The sequence below is a fragment of the Salvelinus alpinus genome, chromosome 4, assembly GCF_045679555.1.
Source record: "Salvelinus alpinus chromosome 4, SLU_Salpinus.1, whole genome shotgun sequence".
Lineage (NCBI taxonomy): Eukaryota > Metazoa > Chordata > Actinopteri > Salmoniformes > Salmonidae > Salvelinus > Salvelinus alpinus.
In genome coordinates this window covers 101,208,545-101,231,825 of record NC_092089.1, presented here as the reverse complement: position 1 = coordinate 101,231,825, position 23,281 = coordinate 101,208,545, and the positions used below count along the sequence as shown (strand labels likewise).

The following is a 23,281-nucleotide window of genomic DNA, read 5'->3' as shown; positions in this document are numbered from 1 at the left end:
TGTGTCTCTCTCTCTCTGTGTCTCTCTCTCTCTCTCTCTCTCTCTCTCTCTCTCTCTCTCTCTCTCTCTCTCTCTCTCTCTCTCTCTCTCTCTCTCTCTTTCTCTCTCTCTCTCTGTCTCGCTCTCTCCTGCCTGGCCAAATACACACAGCCTACAGAGTTAAACAACTCCCCCCAGGTATGAGGAGGGGGGTGCTATGTTGTTAGGAGGGAGGGATGAGGGTCATGGCTGTGAGGAGAGGGGTGTTTTGTTGGTAGGAGGGAGGGATGAGGGTCATGGCTGTGAGGAGAGGGGTGTTATGTTGTTAGGAGAGATGGATGAGGGTCATGGCTGTGAGGAGGGGTGTTATGGGATTGCATCCCAATTGGCACCCTAAGAGGGAGAGGTGATGAGCTCCGGCAGGCTAAATGAGGCAAGGGGCACTGGGAGTGAGGGTTTAAGGGGAGAGTGGTGAGGTCTGGCAGGGTAACTGAAGCCACATGGTCCCACTCTTATCCTGCCGCCTGTTAGTTCTATTTTACTGCTCCTTTAATCTCCTCTCCCATCCCTTCCCCTCCTCCCCTGCCCTGCCCCCCTCCTCTCCCCTCCCCTCCCATCCAATCTCCTCCACGCCCCTCTCCCATCCCTTCCCCTCCTCCCCTGCCCTCCTCCTCTCCTTTCCCGCCCTTTCCTCTCCTCTCCCCCTCTCCACTCCTCTCCCCGCCCCTCCTCTCCCCTCCCTTCCCCTCTCCTCTCCCCCTCTCCACTCCTCTCCCCGCCCCTCCTCTCCCCTCCCTTCCTCTCCCCTCCCTTCCCCCCTCCACTCCTCTCCCCTCCCAGCCCCTCCTCTCCTCACTTCTCCTCTTGTCCTGTATGTAGCCTGTTAGCTATAGTTTACTGCTGTTGGTTGATCTGGCTCTGATCAGCCTCCAGCAGGGATCTGGAGAAACTGTTTGGGCACCTTGTCAGGACAGATCAACAAGATTTAACTATGAGACGACCAGCCAGTCAGCCAGCCAGCCAGCCAGGCAGTCAGCAAGACTTAACTATGAGACGACCAGGCAGCCAGCAGGACTTAACCTCCCCTACCTCCCCTACCTCCATAACCTCCCCTACCTCCCCTACCTCCCCTTCTCCCCTACCTCCATAACCTCCCCTACCTCCATAACCTCCCCTACCTCCCCTACCTCCATAACCTCCCCTACCTCCATAACCTCCCCTACCTCCCCTACCTCCATAACCTCCCCTACCTCCCCTACTTCCATAACCTCCCCTACCTCCCCTACCTCCCCTACCTCCATAACCTCCCCTACCTCCCCTACTTCCATAACCTCCCCTCCCTCCATAACCTCCCTTACCTCCATAACCTCCCCTACCTCCCCTACCTCCATAACCCCCCCTACCTCCATAACCTCCCCTACCTCCATAACCTCCCCTACCTCCCCTACCTCCATAACCTCCCCTACTTCCCCTACCTCCATAACCTCCATAACCTCCATAACCTCCCCTACCTCCCCTACCTCCATAACCTCCCCTACTTCCCCTACCTCCCCTACCTCGATAACCTCCCCTACCTCCCCTACCTCCATAACCTCCCCTACCTCCATAATCTCCCCTACCTCCATAACCTCCCGCACTTACCCTACCTCCCCTACCTCCCCTACCTCCATAACCTCCCCTACCTCCATAACCTCCCCTACCTCCATAACCTATATAACCTCCCCTATCTCCATAACCTCCCCTACCTCCCCTACCTCCATAACCTCCCCTACTTCCCCTACCTCCATAAACTCCCCTACCTCCCCTACCTCCATAACCACCCCTACCTCCCCTACCTCCATAACCTCCCCTACCTCCATAACCTCCCCTACTTCCCCTACCTCCATAATCTCCACTACCTCCCCTACCTCCATAACCTCCCCTACCTCCATAACCTCCCCTACCTCCCCTACCTCCATAACCTCCCCTACCTCCATAACCTCCCCTACCTCCATAATCTCCCCTACCTCCATAACCTCCCCTACCGCCATAACCTCCCCTACCTCCCCTACCTCCATAACCACCCCTACTTCCCCAACCTCCATAACCTCTCCTACCTCCATAACCTCCCCTACCTCCCCTACCTCCATAACCTCTCCTACCTCCATAACCTCCCCTACCTCCCCTACCTCCATAACCTCCCCTACCTCCATAACCACCCCTACCTCCCCTACCTCTCCTACCTCCATAACCTCCCCTACCTCCCCTACCTCCATAACCTCCCCTACCTCCCCTACTTCCCCTATCTCCATAACCTCCCCTACCTCCATAACCTCCCCTACCTCCATAACCTCCCCTACCTCCATAACCTCCCCTACCTCCCCTACCTCCATAACCTATCCTACCTCCATAACCTCCCCTACCTCCATAACCTCTCCTACCTCCATAACCTCCCCTACCTCCATAACCTCCCCTACCTCCATAACCTCCCCTACCTCCCCTACCTCCATAACCTATCCTACCTCCATAACCTCCCCTACCTCCATAACCTCTCCTACCTCCATAACCTCCCCTACCTCCATAACCTCCCCTACCTCCATAACCTCCCCTACCTCCATAACCTCCCCTACCTCCATAACCTCCATTACCTCCCCTACCTCCATAACCTCCCCTACCTCCATAACCTCCCCTACCTCCATAACCTCCCCTACCTCCATAACCTCCCCTACCTCCCCTACTTCCCCTACCTCCATAACCTCCCCTACCTCCATAACCTCCCCTACCTCCATAACCTCCCCTACCTCCATAACCTTCCCTACCTCCATAACCTCTCCTACCTCCATAACCTCTGTACAGGAAAGAGGTGAGAGCATATATACTCACCCCCCACAGTGCCCCCCCTTCACTCCCCCCAAACGGTATGTAACCCTAGACTACCCTCATAATCATTACTGGTGGTGAAAGGAGGTGTGAAAGAAAAGACAGGGTTGGAAGACACTACGGAGATCATCTGTGCTGAGAGGACTAGAATAGACAGCCTCGTTGTTTTTAATCACATCCATCTTAGAAGGTCACGTTATGTGTTTCTTACCCTTTATTACATATTTATTGTTGGTTTAATTCAACTATTAGGCCCCCCTAATAGTTCTGAAAATAAATAAATGTGAATCTGGATGAAAATGTTATGATGGTTGTTTCCAACATTAGGGCTGTTTTCCTAACGAAGATACAGCAGCTTAGGATGTTGTTACTTCGCCACGATACTAACCAGTCTGGACATTATGGTCCCAGTCCTACCTTCAGTCTGGTGATACTGGTATGGTCCCAGTCCTACCTTCAGCCTGGTGATACTGGTATGGTCCCAGTCCTACCTTCAGTCTGGTGATACTGGTATGGTCCCAGTCCTACCTTCAGCCTGGTGATACTGGTATGGTCCCAGTCCTACCTTCAGTCTAGTGATACTGGTATGGTCCCAGTCCTACCTTCAGTCTGGTGATACTGGTATGGTCCCAGTCCTACCTTCAGTCTGGTGATACTGGTATGGTCCCAGTCCTACCTTCAGCCTGGTGATACTGGTATGGTCCCAGTCCTACCTTCAGTCTAGTGATACTGGTATGGTCCCAGTCCTACCTTCAGTCTGGTGATACTGGTATGGTCCCAGTCCTACCTTCAGTCTGGTGATACTGGTATGGTCCCAGTCCTACCTTCAGTCTAGTGATACTGGTATGGTCCCAGTCCTACCTTCAGTCTGGTGATACTGGTATGGTCCCAGTCCTACCTTCAGCCTGGTGATACTGGTATGGTCCCAGTCCTACCTTCAGCCTGGTGATACTGGTATGGTCCCAGTCCTACCTTCAGTCTAGTGATACTGGTATGGTCCCAGTCCTACCTTCAGTCTGGTGATACTGGTATGGTCCCAGTCCTACCTTCAGTCTGGTGATACTGGTATGGTCCCAGTCCTACCTTCAGTCTGGTGATACTGGTATGGTCCCAGTCCTACCTTCAGCCTGGTGATACTGGTATGGTCCCAGTCCTACCTTCAGCCTGGTGATACTGGTATGGTCCCAGTCCTACCTTCAGTCTGGTGATACTGGTATGGTCCCAGTCCTACCTTCAGTCTGGTGATACTGGTATGGTCCCAGTCCTACCTTCAGTCTGGTGATACTGGTATGGTCCCAGTCCTACCTTCAGTCTGGTGATACTGGTATGGTCCCTGTCCTACCTTCAGTCTGGTGATACTGGTATGGTCCCAGTCCTACCTTCAGTCTGGTGATACTGGTATGGTCCCAGTCCTACCTTAAGTCTGGTGATACTGGTATGGTCCCAGTCCTACCTTCAGTCTGGTGATACTGGTATGGTCCCAGTCCTACCTTCAGCCTGGTGATACTGGTATGGTCCCAGTCCTACCTTCAGTCTGGTGATACTGGTATGGTCCCAGTCCTACCTTCAGTCTGGTGATACTGGTATGGTCCCAGTCCTACCTTCAGTCTGGTGATACTGGTATGGTCCCAGTCCTACCTTCAGTCTGGTGATACTGGTATGGTCCCAGTCCTACCTTCAGTCTAGTGATACTGGTATGGTCCCAGTCCTACCTTCAGCCTGGTGATACTGGTATGGTCCCAGTCCTACCTTCAGTCTGGTGATACTGGTATGGTCCCAGTCCTACCTTCAGTCTGGTGATACTGGTATGGTCCCAGTCCTACCTTCAGTCTAGTGATACTGGTATGGTCCCAGTCCTACCTTCAGTCTGGACATACTGGTATGGTCCCAGTCCTACCTTCAGTCTGGTGATACTGGTATGGTCCCAGTCCTACCTTCAGTCTGGTGATACTGGTATGGTCCCAGTCCTACCTTCAGTCTGGTGATACTGGTATGGTCCCAGTCCTACCTTCAGCCTGGACATACTGGTATGGTCCCAGTCCTACCTTCAGTCTGGTGATACTGGTATGGTCCCAGTCCTACCTTCAGCCTGGTGATACTGGTATGGTCCCAGTCCTACCTTCAGTCTGGTGATACTGGTATGGTCCAGTCCTACCTTCAGCCTGGTGATACTGGTATGGTCCCAGTCCTACCTTCAGTCTAGTGATACTGGTATGGTCCCAGTCCTAGCAGATGTTATTGGTCACATACACATGGTTAGCAATGTTATTGGTCACATACACATGGTTAGCAGATGTTAATGGTCACATACACATGGTTAGCAGATGTTAATGGTCACATACACATGGTTAGCAGATGTTAATGGTCACATACACATGGTTAGCAGATGTTAATGGTCACATACACATGGTTAGCAGATGTTAATGGTCACATACACATGGTTAGCAGATGTTAATGGTCACATACACATGGTGAGCAGATGTTAATGGTCACATACACATGGTGAGCAGATGTTAATGGTCACATACACATGGTTAGCAGATGTTATTGGTCACATACACATGGTTAGCAGATGTTAATGGTCACATACACATGGTAAGCAGATGTTAATGGTCACATACACATGGTAAGCAGATGTTAATGCGAGTGTAGCGAAATGCTTGTGCTTCTAGTTCAGACCGTGCAGTAATATCTAACAAGTAATCTAACAATTCCACAACAACTACCTTATACACACAAGTGTAAAGGGATGAATAAGAATATGTACATATAAATATATGGATGAGCGATGGCCGAACGGCATTGGCAAGATGCAGTAGATGGTATAGAGTACAGTATATACATATGAGATGAGTAATGTAGGGTATGTAAACATTATGTGAAGTGGCGTTGTTTAAAGTGGCTAGTGATACATCTATTACATCCAATTTTTAATTATTAAAGTGGCTAGAGATTTGAGTCATTATGTTGGCAGCAGCCTCTCAATGTTAGTGATGGCTGTTTAACAGTCTGATGGCCTTGAGATAGAAGCTGTTTTTCAGTCTCTCGGTCCCTGCTTTGATGCACCTGTACTGACCTCGCTTTCTGGATGATAGCGGGGTGAACAAGCAGTGGCTCGGGTGGTTGTCGTCCTTGATGATCTTGTGACATCAGGTGCTGTAGGTGTCATGGAGGGCAGGTAGTTTGCCCCCGGTGATGCGTTGTGCAGACCGCACTACCCTCTGGAGAGCCTTACGGTTGTGGGTGGAGCAGTTGTCGTACCAGGCGGTGATACAGCCCTACAGGATGCTCTCGATTGTGCATCTGTAAAAGTTTGTGAGTGTTTTGGGTGACAAGCCAAATTTCTTTAGCCTCCTGACGTTGAAGAGGCGCTGTTGTGCCTTCTTCACCACGCTGTCTGTGTGGGTGGACCATTTCAGTTTGTCAGTGATGTGTACGCCGAGGAACTTAAAACTTTCCACCTTCTCCACTACTGTCCCGTCGATGTGGATGGGAGGGGAGAAGGGGGGGGGGGGGGGGTGCTCCCTCTGCTGTTTCCTGAAGTCCACGATCATCTCCTTTGTTTTGTTGACGTTGAGTGTGAGGGTATTTTCCTGACACAACACTCCGAGTGGTGTCAGGATCTAGTTACAGTATGGAACTAAAACTAAACATTTTCCAGCTAGATATCTCATAACTATTACGTAAAATGCTCCATAGTTGTGCATTTGATTTGCTAATTTAGTTGCTAGTTAGCTATCTAGCTGTGGTTAGCTTCTTCATCATCAAGCTTCGCTTGCCGGTAACATCCAGAGAACCCGCTCCTGTATCAATAGCCTTGCTGTTTGATAATAGTTTTATATTATAGCAGCAAATTGTGAGCAGCATTTTTCAGTTGTTTGTTTTAACTTTATCAGCTGGGATGTCTGTCTTGAAAATAGTTTAGGTCAGAGACTGTATAAAATGTTCAATTCGCTCATTAGCATTTAGTTAGCATTTAGTTAGCATATTTATTAGCATTGCTAACATTCGGATTACAAAAGCTCAGTGGGGTTTGAAAATAGCACCCCTTGTGTTCATTGTCGGTATTACAGAATATCCCTGTATGGCACAAGGTCGGTGTGAAGGTATGACAATGTGGATAGCGCACAAGCCTAACAGTTGCAGCTAGCTGCTGGATGGACTTTTAGTGTCAGAAACTCTTTACATCTGTTTTCAGGGAGACAGATAGACATCTGTAAAGTTCTTGTCCTCCTCCCAAGACAAAGAGAAACCAGAGGAAAGAAAGAAAGCGAGAGAAAAGAGAAACTCGAGGCCCACAGGATGACTAACGCTCCACAGCCAAGTGGAAATGATAAGACTGGGTCTGCATCCCAAATGGCACTCTAATCCATACAAAGTGCACTACCTTTGACCAGGGCCCATCCCTACAAAGTGCACTACTTTTGACCAGGACCCATCCCTACAAAGTGCACTACTTTTGACCAGGGCCCATCCCTACAAAGTGCACTACTTTTGACCAGGGCCCATCCCTACAAAGTGCACTACTTTTGACCAGGGCCCATCCCTACAAAGTGCACTACTTTTGACCAGGGCCCATCCCTACAAAGTGCACTACTTTTGACCAGGGCCCATCCCTACAAAGTGCACTACTTTTGACCAGGGCCCATCCCTACAAAGTGCACTACTTTTGACCAGAGCCCATCCCTACAAAGTGCACTACTTTTGACCAGGGCCCATAGGGAACAGGGAAATATTTGAGATGCTGACAGGGTCAGACTCAAGGCACGACACCAGAACTGGACTGAAATAGATGGATAGATAAACCTCAGCAACTGTTCTGGTCCAGAGATGGAACAGATTAACGAATCAAAATGTACTATTCATTCACTAGCCAAATGACTGGCACTTTAACGGGAACACACTGAAATTATGAAGTTCAACTACCACTCGATATCTTGGTCGGAGGAGACTTCAGATTGCTTTGGTTTACAGATCAAAAACGCGTTCAAGTCTTGGGTGATTTGGTGATTGAGGTTGGTGAACCATATAGATTATTAAAGATGCAGTCTGTGATCTTTAGCTAAACAAATTTGTAACACATTGTCTGAATTGTATTCGCAACATATCATAAGAATCGCAATTGTATTTTTTTTTTAAATAAAATAAATTGCAGGACGTAACATATCATACAAAATGAATGACGTAGTACACAAATGTATGATACAAATGAATGATGTAGTACACAAATGTATGACGTAGTACACAAATGTATGACGTAGTACACAAATGTATGACGTAGTACACAAATGTATGACGTAGTACACAAATGTATGACGTAGTACACAAATGTATGACGTAGTACACAAATGTATGACGTAGTACACAAATGAATGACGTAGTACACAAATGTATGACGTAGTACACAAATGTATGACGTAGTACACAAATGTATGACGTAGTACACAAATGAATGACGTAGTACACAAATGAATGACGTAGTACACAAATGTATGACGTAGTACACAAATGAATGACGTAGTACACAAATGTATGACGTAGTACACAAATGTATGACGTAGTACACAAATGTATGATACAAATGAATGATGTAGTACACAAATGTATGATGTAGGACACAAATGGATGACGTAGTACACAAATGTATGATATAGGACACAAATGTATGATGTAGGACACAAATGAATGATGTAAGACACAAATGGATGACGTAGTACACAAATGTATGATGTAGGACACAAATGTATGACGTAGTACACAAATGTATGATGTAGGACACAAATGTATGATGTAGGACACAAATGGATGACGTAGTACACAAATGTATGATATAGGACACAAATGTATGATGTAGGACACAAATGAATGATGTAAGACACAAATGGATGACGTAGTACACAAATGAATGATGTAGGACACAAATCAAATCAAATCAAAATCAAATCAAGTTTATTTTATATAGCCCTTCGTACATCAGCTAATATCTCGAAGTGCTGTACAGAAACCCAGCCTAAAACCCCAAACAGCAAGCAATGTAGGCGTAGAAGCACGGCGGCTAGGAAAAACTCCCTAGAAAGGCCAACACCTAGGAAGAAACCTAGAGAGGAACCAGGCTCTGAGGGGTGGCCAGTCCTCTTCTGGCTGTGCCGGGTGGAGATTATAACAGAACATGGCCAAGATGTTCAAATGTTCATAAATGACCAGCATGGTCAAATAATAATCAGGAGTAAATGTCAGTTGGCTTTTCATAACCGATCATGAAGAGTATCTCTACTGCTCCTGCTGTCTCTAGAGAGTTGAAATCAGCAGGTCTGGGACAGGTAGCACGTCCGGTGAACAGGTCAGGGTTCCATAGCCGTAGGCAGAACAGTTGAAACTGGAACAGCAGCAAGGCCAGGTGGACTGGGGACAGCAAGGAGTCATCATGCCCGGTAGTCCTGACGCATGGTCCTAGGGCTCAGGTCCCTAGGACCATGATGGATGACGTAGTACACAAATGTATGATGTAGGACACAAATGAATGATGTAGGACACAAATGGATGACGTAGTACACAAATGTATGATGTAGGACACAAATGAATGACGTAGTACACAAATGTATGATGTAGTACACAAAAAAACGGGAGCCCATTTTGGCTCATGAGCACCACTTTCAAAACTACTGACTGAAATTATACAAACGTTCTGGAGCATCACTTTAACAATGCTAGTCATACACAAGAGATAACCACGATGATAACGCTAACACTGGCGCTGACGAAAAACCATGCGTGTGTGTGTGTGTGTGTGTGTGTGTGTGTGTGTGTGTGTGTGTGTTTGTGTGTGTGTGTGTGTGTGTGTGTGTGTGTGTGTGTGTGTGTGTGTGTGTGTGTGTGTGTGTGTGTGTGTGTGTGTGTGTGTGTGTGTGTGTGTGTGTGTGTGTGTGTGTGAGAGTGCTTGTATCCGTGTGTGTGTGTGTGTGTGTGTGTGTGTGTGTGTGTGTGTGTGTGTGTGTGTGTGTGTGTGTGTGTGTGTGTGTGTGTGTGTGTGTGTGTGTGTGTGTGTGTGAGAGCAACAGGATGTGTGCATGCGTCCGTCTGTCTCGGTGTATAAAACACGCTCCTCTTACCTCTGACAAACACATACAGAGTAGCAGCCGTGGTCCCGTCGACGACAGCCTTGATGTCTCTGTAGTAACAGCGGTAGTAACCTGTATCATTCCCTTTAGCTCCAGTGAGGACCAGGGTCTTGCAATACGGCCTTCCAGGCTCCCCTGGACACTCCAGGATGCCGACTCCCCTTCTCTGGACAGGGACCGAAGCAGGCGTACCAGCCTCCTCCCCGGCCACGGGGTGGTCTCCCACAACTCCAGCCCCAGGGGTACCAGCCTCCTCCCCGGCCACGGGGTGGTCTCCCACAACTCCAGCCCCAGGGGTACAAACAGGGGTTCCAGACCCAGTCTCGGCCTCTCTCCCTGGGGCTCTGCTGGGCCTGGGGTCGGCCTGACGGTCAGTCAGATCCTCTCCCACCAGGGTCGTCTCAGGCCACACCCATGACAGAGTACGCTGACCCCTGGAGGTCACAGGTTAGGGGTTAAAGGTCAGAGGAAAGGTCAAGTGAGAGGTCACAGATGGGTCAATTATGTTTTAACAAAACAGAACAGGTTAGGACTGTGCAAATGTCAGGTGTGTGACGTTAGCGACTGCGACAGATTGTGAAAGAGTGTGCGTATGTAGCCTTTCACCCAGATCCTCATGGAACCTCATTCTCACATTGCTGAATAAATATTCTAAAATCATGTCTGGTCCTAAAACTGATTAAATAAATTTTCCCAAAATGGTTGGTAAATATTTGCGCAAAATAAAAAACGGGGTTTACATGTGTTTACCCTCCTCTACACCACTCTGTATGATGTGACGGTGGATTAGACAGCTGTTTAACCTCCTCTACACCACTCTGTATAATGTGACGGTGGATTAGACAGCTGTTTACCCTCCTCTACACCACTCTGTATGATGTGACGGTGGATTAGACAGCTGTTTACCCTCCTCTACACCACTCTGTATGATGTGACGGTGGATTAGACAGCTGTTTAACCTCCTCTACACCACTCTGTATGATGTGACGGTGGATTAGACAGCTGTTTAACCTCCTCTACACCACTCTGTATGATGTGACGGTGGATTAGACAGCTGTTTAACCTCCTCTACACCACTCTGTATGATGTGACGGTGGATTAGAGAGCTGTTTAACCTCCTCTACACCACTCTGTATGATGTGACGGTGGATTAGACAGCTGTTTAACCTCCTCTACACCACTCTGTATAATGTGGCGGTGGATTAGACAGCTGTTTACCCTCCTCTACACCACTCTGTATAATGTGACGGTGGATTAGACAGCTGTTTACCCTCCTCTACACCACTCTGTATGATGTGACGGTGGATTAGACAGCTGTTTACCCTCCTCTACACCACTCTGTATGATGTGACGGTGGATTAGACAGCTGTTTACCCTCCTCTACACCACTCTGTATGATGTGACGGTGGATTAGACAGCTGTTTAACCTCCTCTACACCACTCTGTATAATGTGGCGGTGGATTAGACAGCTGTTTACCCTCCTCTACACCACTCTGTATAATGTGACGGTGGATTAGACAGCTGTTTACCCTCCTCTACACCACTCTGTATGATGTGACGGTGGATTAGACAGCTGTTTACCCTCCTCTACACCACTCTGTATGATGTGACGGTGGATTAGACAGCTGTTTAACCTCCTCTACACCACTCTGTATGATGTGACGGTGGATTAGACAGCTGTTTACCCTCCTCTACACCACTCTGTATGATGTGGCGGTGGATTAGACAGCTGTTTACCCTCCTCTACACCACTCTGTATGATGTGACGGTGGATTAGACAGCTGTTTAACCTCCTCTACACCACTCTGTATGATGTGACGGTGGATTAGACAGCTGTTTACCCTCCTCTACACCACTCTGTATGATGTGACGGTGGATTAAACAGCTGTTTAACCTCCTCTACACCACTCTGTATGATGTGACGGTGGATTAGACAGCTGTTTAACCTCCTCTACACCACTCTGTATGATGTGACGGTGGATTAGACAGCTGTTTACCCTCCTCTACACCACTCTGTATGATGTGACGGTGGATTAGACAGCTGTTTAACCTCCTCTACACCACTCTGTATGATGTGACGGTGGATTAGACAGCTGTTTACCCTCCTCTACACCACTCTGTATGATGTGACGGTGGATTAGACAGCTGTTTAACCTCCTCTAAACCACTCTGTATGATGTGACGGTGGATTAGACAGCTGTTTACCCTCCTCTACACCACTCTGTATGATGTGACGGTGGATTAGACAGCTGTTTACCCTCCTCTACACCACTCTGTATGATGTGACGGTGGATTAGACAGCTGTTTAACCTCCTCTACACCACTCTGTATGATGTGACGGTGGATTAGACAGCTGTTTAACCTCCTCTACACCACTCTGTATGATGTGACGGTGGATTAGACAGCTGTTTACCCTCCTCTACACCACTCTGTATGATGTGACGGTGGATTAGACAGCTGTTTAACCTCCTCTACACCACTCTGTATGATGTGACGGTGGATTAGACAGCTGTTTAACCTCCTCTACACCACTCTGTATGATGTGACGGTGGATTAGACAGCTGTTTAACCTCCTCTACACCACTCTGTATGATGTGACGGTGGATTAGACAGCTGTTTAACCTCCTCTACACCACTCTGTATGATGTGGCGGTGGATTAGACAGCTGTTTACCCTCCTCTACACCACTCTGTATGATGTGACGGTGGATTAGACAGCTGTTTACCCTCCTCTACACCACTCTGTATAATGTGACGGTGGATTAGACAGCTGTTTAACCTCCTCTACACCACTCTGTATGATGTGACGGTGGATTAGACAGCTGTTTAACCTCCTCTACACCACTCTGTATAATGTGACGGTGGATTAGACAGCTGTTTAACCTCCTCTACACCACTCTGTATAATGTGGCGGTGGATTAGACAGCTGTTTAACCTCCTCTACACCACTCTGTATAATGTGACGGTGTATTAGACAGCTGTTTACCCTCCTCTACACCACTCTGTATGATGTGATGGTGGATTAGACAGCTGGAGAAAAGCAAGGCAATTTTACCCAATTGTTCATTCAACACACATTCCACCAGCAACACCAGATGGAAATAGGAAGACACACACACACACACACACACACACACACACACACACACACACACACACACACACACACACACACACACACACACACACACACACACACACACACACACACACACACACACACACACACACACATACACACACACACACACGGTACTACCTGCATGTGATGGTCAGTGTTTCATCTGCGTGGATCACGAGGTCTTCTTTGTGGCTGTCAATGGTGGGCGGAGTCATAGAGTAGCCAATCACCAGACCTCAGGTAACAAAAACAAAATCATATGATTGGACGCTGACATTCAAACACTGATTTGATTGGATGAGAAACACATTCACATTTCAGAAACAAATAAATATAAATTCGTGGTTATTGGTTTAGTAAGCTCTGCTGGTCGGCTGTGTCAAACCTCCTCAGTGTCACGTTGATTAGGAACTCAACCAGACAGAGGCAGGAGGAACTCAACCAGACAGAGGCAGGAGGAACTCAACCCGACAGAGGAACTCAACCAGACAGCGGCAGGAGGAACTCAACCTGACGGTGGCAGGAGGAACTCTACCCGACAGTGGCAGGAGGAACTCAACCCGACAGAGGAACTCAACCCGACAGCGGCAGGAGGAACTCAACCCGACAGCGGCAGGAGGAACTCAACCCGACAGAGGAACTCAACCCGACAGCAGCAGGAGGAACTCAACCCGACAGAGGAACTCAACCAGACAGCGGCAGGAGGAACTCAACCCGACAGAGGAACTCAACCCGACAGAGGAACTCAACCCGACAGCGGCAGGAGGAACTCAACCCGACAGAGGAACTCAACCCGACAGCGGCAGGAGGAACTCAACCCGACAGCGGCAGGAGGAACTCACCCCGACAGAGGAACTCAACCCGACAGCGGCAGGAGGAACTCAACCCGACAGCGGCAGGAGGAACTCAACCCGACAGAGGAACTCAACCCGACAGCGGCAGGAGGAACTCAACCCGACAGAGGAACTCAACCAGACAGCGGCAGGAGGAACTCAACCCGACAGCAGCAGGAGGAACTCAACCCGACAGAGGCAGGAGGAACTCAGACAGCGGCAGGAGGAACTCAACCAGACAGCGGCAGGAGGAACTCAACCCGACAGCGGCAGGAGGAACTCAACCAGACAGCGGCAGGAGGAACTCAACCAGACAGCGGCAGGAGGAACTCAACCCGACAGAGGAACTCAACCCGACAGAGGAACTCAACCCGACAGAGGAACTCAACCCGACAGCGGCAGGAGGAACTCAACCCGACAGAGGCAGGAGGAACTCAACCCGACAGCGGCAGGAGGAACTCAACCAGACAGAGGAACTCAACCCGACAGCGGCAGGAGGAACTCAACCCGACAGAGGAACTCAACCCGACAGCGGCAGGAGGAACTCAACCCGACAGAGGCAGGAGGAACTCAACCCGACAGAGGCAGGAGGAACTCAACCCGACAGAGGCAGGAGGAACTCAACCCGACAGCAGCAGGAGGAACTCAACCTGACAGAGGCAGGAGGAACTCAACCCGACAGCAGCAGGAGGAACTCAACCTGACAGAGGCAGGAGGAACTCAACCCGACAGAGGCAGGAGGAACTCAACCCGACAGAGGCAGGAGGAACTCAACCCGACAGCAGCAGGAGGAACTCAACCCGACAGAGGCAGGAGGAACTCAACCCGACAGCAGCAGGAGGAACTCAACCCGACAGCGGCAGGAGGAACTCAACCAGACAGAGGAACTCAACCCGACAGCGGCAGAAGGAACTCAACCCGACAGAGGCAGGAGGAACTCAACCCGACAGCAGCAGGAGGAACTCAACCCGACAGCGGAACTCAACCCGACAGCGGAAGGGGGAACTCAACCCGACAGCCGCAGGAGGAACTCAACCCGACAGCGGAACTCAACCCGACAGCCGCAGGAGGAACTCAACCCGACAGCCGCAGGAGGAACTCAACCCGACAGCGGAACTCAACCCGACAGCCGCAGGAGGAACTCAACCCGACAGCCGCAGGAGGAACTCAACCAAAGCTATCAAATGTTATTCATTATATGACACTGTATTCCACTTAGCTCAGGGCTGTAATATATATATGGCTGTAAGGCAATCTGCAGGAATAGAGCAGAACAATACACCAGACCCCAGCACCACCCGGTCTGAGAAACACCCACAGACAAATGTCTTTCAATTCTCTTTCTCTCTCCTCTCTTCTTTCTCTCTCCTCTTTCTCTCTCGCTCTCCTCTCTCTGTCTCTCTCTCTCTCCTCTCTCCTCTCCCTGCTCTCTCTCTCCTCTCTCTCTGTCCTCTCTCTCTCCGTCCCTTCTCTCCTCTCTCTATCCGTCTCCTCTCTCTCTACTCTTTTTCTCTCCGTCCTCTCTCCTATTTCTCCCTCCACCCCCCTCTCTCTCTCCCCTCTCTCTCCTCTCTTCTCTCTCTCTCTCCTCTTTCACCCTGCTCTCTCTATCCTCTTTCTCTATCCATCCCCTCTCTCTCTCTCCTCTTTCACCCGGCTCTCTCTCTCCTCTTTCTCTCTCCGTCCCCTCTCTCTCTCTCCACTCTCTCTCTCCTCTCTCTCTCCTCTCTCTCTGTACTCTTTCTCTCTCCGTCCCCTCTCTCACGCCTCTCTCTCTCTCCTCTCCCTGCTCTATCTCTCTCATCTCTCTCTGTCCTCTGTCTCTCTCCGTCCCCTCTCTCTCTCTCCTCTCTCTCCGTCCCCCCTCTCCTCTCTCTATCCGTCCCCTCTCTCTCTCTCGCCTCTCTCTCTCCTCTTTTTCTCTCCGTCCCCTCTCTCCTCTTTCTCCCTCCGTCCCTCTCTCTCTCTCTCTCTCTCTCCTCTCTTCTCTCTCTCTCCTCTTTCACCCTGCTCTCTCTCTCCCTCCCCTCTCTCTCTCTCTCTCTCTCCTCTCTCTCTCTTCTCCCTCCTCCCTCTACTTTCCTCTAAAATTCTCATTAAGCCTATAGCTTCCTGATTCATCACTGTTTCATTAACTCTGGTAATGTGGTTAGATGTGATATAAATGTTGTCGCTCTGGAATGCCATTACCTGCCTGAGTCCCACATGGCACCCTATTCCCTATATACAGGGCCCACTAGGTATAGGGCCCTGGTCAAAAGAGGTGCACTATCTAGGGCATAGGGTGCTAGTTGGGAGGCAGCCCCTGTAAAGTGCCCTGACGGCACGTTGGTCCCCGCTTGCATCAAGATGGCCACCATTGTTCCTGTGCCCCGAGAAAGCAAAGGTAACTTCACTAAATGACCCCGTAGCGCTCACCTCTGTCATCATCAAGTGCTTTTGAAGAGCTAATTCAATGTTCCAACATCTAGTTTAAAAAAATATATATATATATATTTCACTTTTATTTAACTAGGCAAGTCAGTGAAAAACAAATTCTTATTTACAATGACGGCCTACCCCGGCCAAACCCGGACGACGCTGGGCCAGTTGTACGCCGTCCTATGGGACTCCCAATCACAGCCAGATGTGATACAGCCTGGATTCAAACCAGGGACTGTAGTGATGCCTCTTGCACTGAGCTGCAGTGCCTTAGACCGCTGCGCCACTCGGGAGCCAAGTGAAAAGTCTTCCCAGAAGAGCGGAGGCTGTTAAAGCAGCCAAGGAGGGGAACCAACTCCATATTAATGCCCATGATTTTGTAATGAGATGATCGAAGAGCAGGTGTCCACATACTTTTGGTAATGTAGTGTATATTTTCTATTCATATACTGCCCATACTGTCTATACAAACCATTATATATAACTAATGTCTATACTGTCTATACAAACCATTATATATAACTACTGTCTATACTGTCTATACAAACCATTATATATAACTACTGTCTATACTGTCTATACAAACCATTATATATAACTACTGTCTATACTGTCTATACAAACCATTATATATAACTACTGTCTATACTGTCTATACACACCATCCTATAAAACTACTGTCTATACACACCATCCTATATAACTACTGTCTATACACACCATCCTATATAACTACTGTCTATACACACCATCCTATATAACTACTGTCTATGCACACCATCCTATATAACTACTGTCTATACACACCATTATATATAACTACTGTCTATACACACCATCCTATATAACTACTGTCTATACACACCATTATATATAACTACTGTCTATACACACCATTATATATAACTACTGTCTATACACACCATCCTATATAACTACTGTCTATACACACCATTATATATAACTACTGTCTATACACACCATTATATATAACTACTGTCTATACACACCATTATATATAACTACTGTCTATACACACCATCCTATATAACTACTGTCCATACTGTCTATACACACCATCCTATATAACTACTGTCTATACACACCATTATATATACAGTGGGGAGAACAAGTATTTGATACACTGCCGATTTTGCAGGTTTTCCTACTTACAAAGCATGTAGAGGTCTGTAATTTTTATCATAGGTACACTTCAACTGTGAGAGACGGAATCTAAAACAAAAATCCAGAAAATCACATTGTATGATTTTTAAGTAATTCATTTGCATTTTATTGCATGACATAAGTATTTGATCACCTACCAACCAGTAAGAATTCCGGCTCTCACAGACCTGTTAGTTTTTCTTTAAGAAGCCCTCCTGTTCTCCACTCATTACCTGTATTAACTGCACCTGTTTGAATTCGTTACCTGTATAAAAGACACCTGTCCACACACTCAATCAAACAGACTCCAACCTCTCCACAATGGCCAAGACCAGAGAGCTGTGTAAGGACATCAGGGATAAAATTGTAGACCTGCACAAGGCTGGGATGGGCTACAGGACAATAGGCAAGCAGCTTGGTGAGAAGGCAACAACTGTTGGCGCAATTATTAGAAAATAGAAGAAAATAGAAGAAGTTCAAGATGATGGTCAATCACCCTCGGTCTGGGGCTCCATGCAAGATCTCACCTCGTGGGGCATCAATGATCATGAGGAAGGTGAGGGATCAGCCCAGAACTACACGGCAGGACCTGGTCAATGACCTGAAGAGAGCTGGGACCACAGTCTCAAAGAAAACCATTAGTAACACACTACGTCGTCATGGATTAAAATCCTGCAGCGCACACAAGGTCCCCCTGCTCAAGCAGGCGCATGTCCAGGCCCATCTGAAGTTTGCCAATGACCATCTGGATGATCCAGAGGAGGAATGGGAGAAGGTCATGTGGTCTGATGATTCAAAAATAGAGCTTTTTGGTCTAAACTCCACTCGCCGTGTTTGGAGGAAGAAGAAGGATGAGTACAACCCCAAGAACACCATCCCAACCGTGAAGCATGGCGGTGGAAACATCATTCTTTGGGGATGCTTTTCTGCAAAGGGGACAGGACGACTGCACCGTATTGAGGGGAGGATGGATGGGGCCATGTATTGCGAGATCTTAGCCAACAACCTCCTTCCCTCAGTAAGAGCATTGATGATGGGTCGTGGCTGGGTCTTCCAGCATGACAACGACCCGAAACACACAGCCAGGGCAACTAAGGAGTGGCTCCGTAAGAAGTATCTCAAGGTCCTGGAGTGGCCTAGCCAGTCTCCAGACCTGAACCCAATAGAAAATCTTTGGAGGGAGCTGAAAGTCCGTATTGCCCAGCGACAGCCCCGAAACTTGAAGGATCTGGAGAAGGTCTGTATGGAGGAGTGGGCCAAAATCCCTGCTGCAGTGTGTGCAAACCTGGTCAAGAACTACAGGAAACGTATGATCTCTGTAATTGCAAACAAAGGATTCTGTACCAAATATTAAGTTCTGCTTTTCTGATGTATCAAATACTTATGTCATGCAATAAAATGCTAATTAATTACTTAAAAATCATACAATGTGATTTTCGGGATTTTTGTTTTAGATTCCGTCTCTCACAGTTGAAGTGTACCTATGATAAAAATTACAGACCTCTACATGCTTTGTAAGTAGGAAAATCTGCAAAATCGGCAGTGTATCAAATACTTGTTCTCCCCACTGTAACTACTGTCTATACACACCATCCTATATAACTACTGTCTATACACACCATTATATATAACTACTGTCTATACACACCATTATATATAACTACTGTCTATACACACCATCCTATATAACTACTGTCCATACTGTCTATACACACCATCCTATATAACTACTGTCTATACACACCATCCTATATAACTACTGTCCATACTGTCTATACACACCATCCTATATAACTACTGTCTACACACACCATCCTATATAACTACTGTCTATACACACCCTCCTATATAACTAGTGTCTATATACACCATCCTATATAACTACTGTCTATACACACCATCCTATATAACTACTGTCTATACACAACATCCTATATAACTACTGTCTATACACAACATCCTATATAACTACTGTCTACACACACCATCCTATATAACTACTGTCTATACTGTCTATACACACCATCCTATATAACTACTGTCTATACACACCATCCTATATAACTACTGTCTATACACACCATCCTATATAACTACTGTCCATACTGTCTATACACACCATCCTATATAACTACTGTCTATATACACCATCCTATATAACTAATGTCTATACTGTCTATACACACCATCCTATATAACTACTGTCTATACACACCATCCTATATAACTACTGTCTATACACACCATCCTATATAACTACTGTCTATACACACCATCCTATATAACTACTGTCTATACACACCATCCTATATAACTACTGTTTATACACACCATCCTATATAACTACTGTCTATACACAACATCCTATATAACTACTGTCTATACACACCATCCTATATAACTACTGTCTATACACACCATCCTATATAACTACTGTCTATACACAACATCCTATATAACTACTGTCTATACACAACATCCTATATAACTACTGTCTATACCCACCATCCTATATAACTACTGTCTATACACACCATCCTATATAACTACTGTCTATACACACCATCCTATATAACTACTGTCTATACACACCATTATATATAACTACTGTCTATACACACCATTATATATAACTACTGTCTATACACACCATCCTATATAACTACTGTCCATACTGTCTATACACACCATCCTATATAACTACTGTCTATACACACCATCCTATATAACTACTGTCCATACTGTCTATACACACCATCCTATATAACTACTGTCTACACACACCATCCTATATAACTACTGTCTATACACACCCTCCTATATAACTAGTGTCTATATACACCATCCTATATAACTACTGTCTATACACACCATCCTATATAACTACTGTCTATACACAACATCCTATATAACTACTGTCTATACACAACATCCTATATAACTACTGTCTACACACACCATCCTATATAACTACTGTCTATACTGTCTATACACACCATCCTATATAACTACTGTCTATACACACCATCCTATATAACTACTGTCTATACACACCATCCTATATAACTACTGTCCATACTGTCTATACACACCATCCTATATAACTACTGTCTATATACACCATCCTATATAACTAATGTCTATACTGTCTATACACACCATCCTATATAACTACTGTCTATACACACCATCCTATATAACTACTGTCTATACACACCATCCTATATAACTACTGTCTATACACACCATCCTATATAACTACTGTCTATACACACCATCCTATATAACTACTGTTTATACACACCATCCTATATAACTACTGTCTATACACAACATCCTATATAACTACTGTCTATACACACCATCCTATATAACTACTGTCTATACACACCATCCTATATAACTACTGTCTATACACAACATCCTATATAACTACTGTCTATACACAACATCCTATATAACTACTGTCTATACCCACCATCCTATATAACTACTGTCTATACACACCATCCTATATAACTACTGTCTATACACACCATCCTATATAACTACTGTCTATACACACCATTATATATAACTACTGTCTATACACACCATCATACAGTGGGTAGAAAAGTATGTGAACCCTTTGGAAATACCTGGATTTCTGCATAAATTGGTCCTAACATTTGATCTGATCTTCATCTAAGTCACAACAACAGACAAGCACAGTCTGCTTAAACTAAAAACACACAAACAATTATAATTGTTCATGTCTTTATTGAACACACTGTATAAACATTCACAGTGCAGGTTGGAAAAAGTATGTGAACCCTTGGATTTAATAACTGGTTGACCCTCCTTTGGCAGCAATAACCTCAACCAAATGTTTTCTGTAGTTGTGGATCAGACCTGCACAACGGTCAGGAGGAATTTTTGGCCATTCTTCTTTACAAAACTGTGTCAGTTCCACAATATTTTTTGGTTGTCTGGTGTGAACTGCTCTCACGCCACAGCATCTCAATCGGGTTGAGGTCAGGACTCTGACTGGGCCACTCCAGAAGGTGTATTTTCTTCTGTTGAAGCCATTCTGTTGTTGATTTACTTCTGTCTTTTGGATTGATGTCCTGTTGCATCATCTAACTTCTGTTGAGCTTCAATTAGCAGACAGATAGCCTTACATTCTCTTGCAAAATGTTTTGACAAACTTAGGAATTAATTTTTCGATGATAGCAAGCTGTCCAGGCCCTGATGCAGTAAAGCAGCCCCAAACCATGATGCTCCCTCCACCATACTTTACAGTTGGGATGAGGTTTTGATGTTGGTGTGCTGTGCCTTTTTTCTCCACACAGTGTTGTGTGTTCCTTCCAAACAACTCAACTTTAGCTTCATCTGTCCACAGAATATTTTGCCAGTAACACTGTTTAACATCCAGGTGCACTTTTGTGAACTTCTGACGTGCAGCAATGTTTTTTTTGGACAGCAGTGGCTTCTTCCGTGGTGTCCTCCCATGAACACCATTCTTGTTTCGTGTTTTACGTATCGCAGACTCGTCAACAGAGATGTTTGATGAGATGTTTGATGTGAGTCTGGAAGGAGAGTTTACAGTCTAACCAGACACCTTGGTATTTGTAGTTGACCACATATTCTAAGTCAGAACCGTCCAGAGTAGTGATGCTGGACGGGCGAGCAGGTGCGGGCAGCGATCGGTTGAAGAGCATGCATTTAGTTTTACTTGCATTTAAGAGCAGTTGGAGGCCACGGAAGGAGAGTTGTATGGCATTGAAGCTCGTCTGGAGGTTAGTGAACACAGTGTCCAAAGAAGGGCCAGAGGTATACAGAATGGTGTCATCTGCGTAGAGGTGGATCAAATAATCACCAGCAGCAAGAGCGACATCATTGATGTATACAGAGAAAAGAGTCGGCCCGAGAATTGAACCCTGTGGCACCCCCATAGAGACTGCCAGAGGTCCGGACAACAGGCCCTCCGATTTGACACACTGAACTCTATCAGAGAAGTAATTGGTGAACCAGGCGAGGCAATCATTTGAGAAACCAAGGCTGTTGAGTCTGCCAATAAGAATGTGGTGATTGACAGAGTCGAAAGCCTTGGCCAGGTCGATGAATACGGCTGCACAGTATTGTCTCTTATCGATGGTGGTTATGATATTGTTTAGGACCTTGAGTGTGGCTGAGGTGCACCCATGACCAGCTTGGAAACCAGATTGCATAACGGAGAAGGTATGTGGGTTTCGAAATGGTTGGTAATCTGTTTGTTAACTTGGCTTTCGAGGACCTTAGAAAGGCAGGGTAGGATAGATATAGGTCTGTAGCAGTTTGGGTCTAGAGCGACTCCCCCTTTGAAGAGGGGGATGACCGCGGCAGCTTTCCAATCTTTGGGAATCTCAGACGATACGAAAGAGAGGTTGAACAGGCTAGTGATAGGGGTTGCAACAATTTCGGCTGATAATTTTAGAAAGAGAGGGTCCAGATCATCTAGCCCGGCTGATTTGTAGGGGTCCAGATTTTGCAGTTCTTTAAGAACATCAGCTATCTGGATTTGGGTGAAGGGGAAATGGGGGATGCTTGGGCGGGTTGCTGTGGGGAGTGCAGAGCTGTTGACAGGGGTAAGGGTGGCCAGGTGGAATGCGTGGCCAGCCGTAGAAAATTGCTTATTGAAATTCTCAATTGTCGTGGATTTATTGGTGGTGACAGTGTTTCGTGTGTAGATTGATGAGGGAAAAAATATAATTGAATCATTTTTAGAATAAGGCTGTTACGTAACAAAATGTGGAAAAAGTTAAGGG

At 46.6% G+C, this 23,281-nt stretch overlaps 1 protein-coding gene across 1 annotated transcript in view; it reads right to left on the bottom strand.

Moving 5' to 3' along the window:
* The window catches only part of LOC139574843 (vascular endothelial growth factor receptor 3-like), a 250,707-nt gene that overhangs the window by 119,530 nt on the left and 107,896 nt on the right, over window positions 1-23,281 (bottom strand). The window contains exons 2-3 of the mRNA XM_071399794.1: window positions 13,216-13,312; window positions 9,948-10,390 (exon numbers count right to left, since the gene is read on the bottom strand). Coding sequence (XP_071255895.1) covers window positions 9,948-10,390; window positions 13,216-13,312 — 540 coding nt within the window. The remainder of the gene's footprint in view (window positions 1-9,947; window positions 10,391-13,215; window positions 13,313-23,281) is intronic.